The 7,770-nt window shown below is 41.2% G+C and overlaps 1 protein-coding gene across 1 annotated transcript; it reads left to right on the forward strand.

The window, feature by feature from the left end:
• The first annotated feature begins 4,370 nt into the window (after positions 1–4,370).
• On the forward strand, positions 4,371–4,952 carry LOC111872375 (protein preli-like). The gene has a single exon (XM_023866189.1). The coding sequence runs from the start codon at positions 4,371–4,373 to the stop codon at positions 4,950–4,952; it is 582 nt and encodes a 193-aa protein (XP_023721957.1).
• Positions 4,953–7,770: the final 2,818 nt, after the last annotated feature.

The raw sequence follows: 7,770 nt of genomic DNA on the forward strand, positions 1-7,770 counted from the left end.
CTCCTTGGGCGGGTGATCAGCTCGTCGCAAGGCCTCTACCTCTAGACAAACACAGAAAAACGCAAACAAACATCCATGCCCTGAGTGGGATTCGAACCCATGTTCCCGGCTTCCGAGCGAGCGAAGCCAGTGCATGCCTTATACCGCTCGGCTACCGTGACCGGCTGGTTAATCCGCATAACCAGAAGTAACCCGAGGCAACTACATAAGAAAAGCAGAACAGCATTACAGTCAGCAGCAGGTTCCTGTATCACAGAAAACTATACACCTGATGATGACCGGTTATGCCGAAACATCTAGTGTCAATAAAGAAAAACAACGGGAGAATATTAACCGACGTCGGACGTAGACGGCAAGAAAACAAAACGCAAAGTCAAACGTGATTGTTACACGAAGAATTCTGTCTTCTGGGATATAATGCCGTGTAGTCCGTTGAAAGTCAGTCTACATTTCGAATGAGCATTTCGCCTCCGTCCTCAGGGTATTTTGTTTAGTTTATTCTCCGACCCTGAAGATTGAGGCGACATTTTCCTCCGAATCGTTGGCGGACTTTCAACGGACTACATTGCGTTACATTCCAGAAGACAACCGCTGATAGCCACCTATGTGAGAGCCTTAAATGCTACAAGTTGGCGTTCCATTCACAGTAGTACAACGTGTAAGAATATTGTTGCAGGCGAGCAGATACAAAGCTACATCTGCTGCTACTGTCGCATTCTAAACCTTACGTAGCAATTCATGAGTATCTGAAAGTAAAGGAACAAGGGCCTCGTCATTTTAACAGGTGCTACGGAACTCTAAATGTTAACTTAATACTAAATTATGAAATTACTTAAATATCAAATCACTAGTTACTATGCTTGAAAATATCTCTATAAAATAAAGCAGTTATGATGCTGAGTGATATGTGGGCAATCATTGGTGACAGGTAATGGTTAAGCCTGCTCGTAGGTTTGCGTGCCAACAATAATGTTGTATTGCAGCATCCTGTTGCACTGTGTCTACTTTTCACACGATCAGCATTAGTCTCTCTGTCATCTGCTGTCGTCATTTCCATGCAAAATGCTTAAGCTTATTTATAAGGACTTCTTGAAATTTGTAGGAGTTGTGATCACGCGAAGTGGAGTTCCTAGTGAATAAATAAATATATAATTGGATAAATGACCAAACAACTAAATAATTGATCTATTGTTTTTATTGTTTTGTATTGTAGTGTTCAACTTAATGTACAACGACAGTGAAATTATGATTATCTAGAATTAATTTTAAAAGAACTTTCTTTCCGTGTTCTTGCCAGCTGGCGCTGTTGCCGAACGTGCCAAGCGAATATGACCTTCTGAGTCAGAGTACAAAATTTGGAAAAAAAAAAGAGATACGTTGTTTAGAATTTTTTTTATTTAACTCCAATAATTATACAATCTATCCATTAAATATGGATATTAAGTACAAGAATTATTTTAAGTGACAGAATTGTGCTAGCAGTTTAAAACATGTGCGGAAATATTGACATAATCGGTTTTTCGAAACGTTTCGTGAGTTTTATAAAATATTAATTTTGATGCTCTAAGGAATGGCGTTCTTATCGTTAAAATAAAATTTCTCCATGCTTGTAATGTCTTCCCTGAATAGTCACTATTAATCTGATAATATTTCCTATTTATATAGCACCTGAATATTCGTTGCCGTGTTTACAAATGCCCAAAATTTGAGCCAAGCTCAGGCAGGTTTATTCAATCCATACCCCTATATCATACTTGTCCCAAAGCTTACGTTTTCGTCTATTTTTTCTCCAAATACCTTCTGATTTGTTAATTTATTTTCTTGCCTGCTTTAATAGTATTACTCATCCAACTACGTCTAGTAACCTAAGTGATATCTTTACTTCAGATAATTGACTGAAATTATTTTTGAATTTTTTAGCTTCCCAATTCGTCCCAAATTTCCTGCTTAACTCTCCTTTCGTGATGCTGTTTGGTATAAGAGTACAAATTATGAAGATCTTCATTCATAATTTTCTCATTTCTCCTATAATTTTCTTCTTTCAAATATCCTCTTCAGCAATATCTTCTTCAAATGAAAACAAATTTGTTGCGAAGGAAACTCTCTGGCATTCTCAGGTTTAAGTCCCACTCTACAGCACAATTAACCGAATTTACTGAGACCTGGGATCATATACTGCGATTTCTCTTCCTCATCTGACCTAATGTGATTTAAATTGCATACTATGAATGAGATGTTCAGAAGGATGTCAGTTTTGAACCTTCTAAAGGAAACGCTGAAACCGTGCTCTGTCATTACTTCCGCTTTTCAGGTGAATATATTGGTTTAGTCATGTTTCGGAGTCAATTATGAAAATTAAGTTCTTTTCGTAGATAGTTAAAATTCGATTAAGCTACTGTGCACACATGAACTAAACCGTTAATCCAAATAGATGAGGACAGGCACACGCAAGTGAATCTTCCCTTAATTCTATTTTTTTTCCTTTGGCGCTACAGCCCTCATTTTGGGCCTAGGCCTACCTCCATGAAACTCTCCCTTTCACTTCGGTTTACTAGATCTTACCCGTATGGTAGGACTCCTTGGGCGGGTGATCAGCTCGTCGCAAGGCCTCTACCTGTAGACAAACACAGAAAAACGCACACAAATATCCATGCCCTGAGTGGGATTCGAACCCACGATCTCGGCTTCCGAGCGAGCGAAGACAGTGCATGCCTTAGATTGCTCGGCTACCGTGACCGGCCCTTAATTCTAATAGTTCTTTCTATTTCGAGAAATGAGCTGCTATTAAGAGCCCTGCAGTGACCTAAATTTTCATGTGGTATATATGAAACGGACTCACACGATGGACGTCGTGTCCTTTTGTCCTTAAGTCCGTGTGTTTCATATCCGAAACTACTACCGAATTTTATATTTTGATTATGTTCCTATCCTGAAAACAACAGCATGGACTGAAATACATTTCATATCGGTTCAGTATAATCTATGCCTTATGTCGAGCTTAAATAGAATTCTTCTTCATCATCATCATCATCATCACAATAAGATTCATTACGATCAACACCATCGGCAAAACAGCCCTTTTTGAGCCACTGCCTTGCTTAGCAGGTCCTGCCATACTCGTCTATTCTGTCGCGATTTTGACCATACAATTTCATTCTGTGCATTTCACAACAGTATTTTTTTTTACAGAACAAGGCATCAGTTTTGCATCCAACTCCAAACGTAGAGGACCAGGCCCATGTAGTTATGTCCCCCAGTGACAGTGTGGCCCATTTGTACCCCCAGGCACCGGTTTTCTTTTTCGCCGCCTTCAGCGATTCGCATGGTTACGGTGGAGGTATCCTAACTCGCCTCCACAGTGAACCAAATCGAATTCAAGACAAATAATAAATTAATCCTGTTCAGTTCATATTCAATATTCTAAATTATTTATTTTGTAAAAAAAATGTTAATTACGCATAGAATGTATAAATATCAGTAAAATTTGAAACTGTTTTAGAAATTATTTAGATTTTTTGTTTTTATTGCTAGTGGGGTGGGACTAAGTCCCTTGTACTGCGGCCAATTCTGGCCTATTGTACCAGCCCCAGATGATAGGTGAGGGTGATTGTGGAGCAATTGGTGGAATAAAGATTGGCAGGGGAAACCGAAGTACTCGGAGAAAACCTGCCCCAGCGCCACTTTGTCCACCACAAATCCCACTTGACCAGACACGGGATCGAACCCGGGCCGCCGCTATGGGAAGCCAGCGACTAACCGCTTGAACTATGGTGCGGTCCACAAATCTGCCTAACTGAAGTCGCTATATCTTCTGAGCTACTGACTGCCGTCACGGAAATAATGAATACATATATGGGATGGTGACCGTTGCTGGAATAAGTCTTCTCGAGATTCTCCACCAATTACATTTTGTGCACTTCTCATTTCTCAGATGTGTTATAAATGCCCTATTCATTTCAGTCTCCTTGACTTATCACTTGTATTATATGAGGTGGAAAATAAAAATAACGAACCTTCTCACTGCATAATTTTCTCCGCTCCCATGTTTGTTCCTCTCCTGGTCTAATATATTCCTCAACATTTTGTTCTGAGACACTCACAGCCTACATTCTTCCATGGGTTGAGAGACTATGTTAAACACAGACATATTGTCGCATGTCGTGAACCTGGAAGAGATACTTCCATGGTAACGCAATAAGAGTGGGCCGTTGCCTGGGAATAACTTAAACAACAAACGCGTTTCCCTGGAGATGAAAGGACAAGGGTTTCGTTGCATGACAATGGCCGATATCAAAGGCTCCTAGATGGTGCGTTCTATTCCGTTTGAGACAAAGTTATAAAAGTCCAGCTCCGAAGGGATCAGTAGAAAAATGAAGTATTTTGAAAGTACGTCTGTGTTCCATTTTAGTTGGGATCAAGTTGCCCAAGGCTTATGGAAGCGTTATCCAAACCCCCATAGCAAACATGTATTGTCTGAGGACACAGTAAGTCGGGAAATACGAGGAAGCAAGCTATTTACTAAGCGCCTGTTCACTAAGACTAACGGGATACCAAAGTGGGGAGAGCGCTTCGTTGACTCTCGCACTGTGCATATTGTAGAGGAGTCCATTATGGATCCAAATGAGAAAATCATAATTACATATACAAGGAATATTAGTTATGTTAGAGTAATGAGTATTGTTGAGAAAGTTATTTATAAAGTAAGCAAGGAAAACCCTAATTGGACCGTCGCTGAGCGATCCGCCTGGATTGATTCACAAGTTTATGGTTTTGGACGAGCCATCCAGGCGTTTGGGCTTAAACGATTTCGCAAGAATTGTCAACAGATGGTGGAAGGATTTAACCATGTCCTAATGACCATGTTCCCCCTCACAGCAACATCTCTGCCTCCTACAACTTCTGATGAAGCTACAAGTCAGTTAAATCCAGCAAATGAAGGGAAATACCATTAGGCTGTTCGGGACGAACACATTTTAGAAGGGAGCAATGTAACGTGGATGGACACAGCGTTGCTAGGTAACTGACCGCGAAACACCACAGAATTTAAAACAACGTTGAAATACAGAAGAATTGTGAAAGTAAAGACGTTGTGCAGGGTGCGTCAATGAATCGGGCGATTTGGCAGTGGTGTTTTCTCTGAATTGGTTTGAGTGGAGAGGATGCCACTACTACCACCCAGCGGCCTACTTCAAAGCGCTTTAATTGCATTGGCGCTACGGACAGGATCACAATGTACTTTTGCTGTGAAAGCATTTTACAAAAACGGTTAGAGTTTCGTGATCGCTCAGCTTGAATTTCGAGGAGAGTTTGGTATTCATCGCAATCGTGCTGTTCCATCTGCCCATGCCATCAAGACCTGGGTTCAAAACTTTGAGACTACTGGTTCTAAGAAGAAAGGTGATAACATAAAAACAACGTGTACACCGGAGAATGTAGCGGCAGTGAGAGAAGCCATTGAACGAAATCCACGCCGGTCTGCGCGTCGCCCGGCTACAACACTCGGCTGTCCGAAGCCAGCGTTCGACGGATTTTGCACAAAGATCTCCACTTCTACCCCTATAAAATTCATATCTCCAGATATGGGACCTCATATGGCCAGCCAGGTCACCCGATCTTTCCACAAGTGATTTCTTTTCTCTGGGGGCATCGGAAATCCCAAGTTTTCAAAGCTCCATCACCCCACACAGTTCAGGAGTTGAAACATCGAATTCGGGAAGAAGTTGAACGAATTTCCGTAAAGATGCTGCAAAGACTAATAAATGATTTTAGGAAGAGAGTTGCAGAGTGCCTACAGCGGAATGGTGGTCATCTGTCGGTTGTTATTTTTGGGAAATAGACTTTTGTTTCAGTGAGTTAATTGAGGGAAACCAAACACTTTTATGTTTACACTGTACTCATATGTGTTAAAACCAAATAATAAAGTTTACTGTTCATAACGTTTTTAATATTGTCTGACTTTTGACGCACCTTGTACTTACGTGTGTAAGTGTAAGAACGAGTGTGCAATAAACAAATTCGCTAGCACCGAATATCGGCGTGAAGTTATTTGTCGCGTCACACAGCTAAAACGTGACAATACTGGTATATAAAGCAGCGGGTAACGTATATGTTTATACTTGAACATTTATATTTTGGGGAGTCTGTATAGCGACTGGCTACGGGCTGGACAACTGAGGGGTCGATGTTCGAGTCCCTGTAAGGTCAAGATTTTTCTCTAGTCCACATCGTCCAGACCGGCTTTGGGGTTCACCCAGCCTCCTATCAAATGGGTGCTGAGGGCTCTTTCCCATGGATTAAAGCGGCCGAGACGTGAAGCTGACCATTCAACTCAAACTAGCGCCGAGATCAAGAAAATATGGATCTATATATCCACTCCTCATACGCCTTCATAGCATAGTACTTAACCAGTTAAGCACAGAGACTATATTACTATTTATATTTTAATTGACAGGAGATCGAAAGACAACATATTCAGAATTTTATTAAGGACTTGGTCTACGTAATCTGCTCTTAATTTCGTCATTATTGTAATTTTAACCTCCTCATGCCGTTATGTTTTCATTCTGTATTTTGATGAAGAAAAATACTCAGCTTCTCTGTTTATCTCCAGGGTAGAGGGACAGATCAATACTTTTCTGCCACAGGCAAAAGCAAACGAGCCCTTGTTGACTCTACGGAATTACTCGCAATGCGAAGCCGCACATCTGAACTGGGATGATTCAGTGGCTCGTCTATGGAAAAGGGACATGCCTCTCACGGATCTGTTACGTAGGAGTTGATGTCGCAACTTGTAATTCTTGGTTTATTCAACAACATTTGCTGCTGACGGAAAGTGTCAAACCGTGCGATGATAGTGAATTGTACAGGATAAGAAAGTTAGCGGCCATGCAAATTTTATGGTACTGCCCCACCATTTTCTTGGAGTTGCTGTGAAAACTACTAAGAATCTCAGTCAGAATAGGTGATTATGAACCGGCAATCAAACCCGGGTACCCCCGATTCAGAGCTGTTTACATCACGACACCGCGGCGTTGATTGAGGTGTGGGAGGAAATGGGCTAGGAGCCCACGTCGCAAATACGCGTTTGGTTTACTTCGCGCAAGGGACTTATAAAACTCCATACACTGTTATTTAGAGGCTACTCGAAAATTTACCTGCAGCCGATCGCAGCTGCTGCTCGGTCCGTGGCCAATCTGTCATATGTTCCAATCCCGCTTCGTGCATACATGTAAATATCTACAATTCTTTATTCCTGTGACGGATGCACCCTCTAACCATGTGGACTTACCAAATGTCCATTAGACTGAATGAAGGAACAGCTTCCAACTGAAGTGGTAAAAACAAGTAAGGTAAAATATATTTGTTTTGTGGTACTCACTTCGTGGCAACTGACATCACTGGTTCAATAGTCCCCTTCAGTAGCAGAAGGATTTATAAGACGGAATAAACATGGTTGGAATTCGATATGAAAGTTTTCATTAAATGTATTCCTATATCGCCGGTCACTGCAGCCGAGAGGTCTGAGGCATGAACTGTCTTCGCTCGTGGGTTCGAATCCCACACAAGCCAGGGATGTTTGATATGTGTATGTGTTTATTCTGTGTTTGTGTTTTCCTGTGTGTAGGTATAGGCTTTGTGACGAGCTGATCACCCGTCCAAGGAGTCCTATCGTCTGTAAAATGATCAAAATGAAAAATAACCTCGACACCGTAAGGTATAAGAGGAACGAATTAAGTAAATAAGTAGTTTTCTATGTCGCGGATCTTAATC

This window comes from Cryptotermes secundus, unplaced genomic scaffold (assembly GCF_002891405.2).
Source record: "Cryptotermes secundus unplaced genomic scaffold, Csec_1.0 scaffold883, whole genome shotgun sequence".
Lineage (NCBI taxonomy): Eukaryota > Metazoa > Arthropoda > Insecta > Blattodea > Kalotermitidae > Cryptotermes > Cryptotermes secundus.

Coding starts and splice junctions, on each gene's coding strand:
- LOC111872375 (XM_023866189.1), top strand. CDS start 4,371: ATGAAGTATTTTGAAAGTACGTCTGTGTTCCATTTTAGTTGGGATCAA.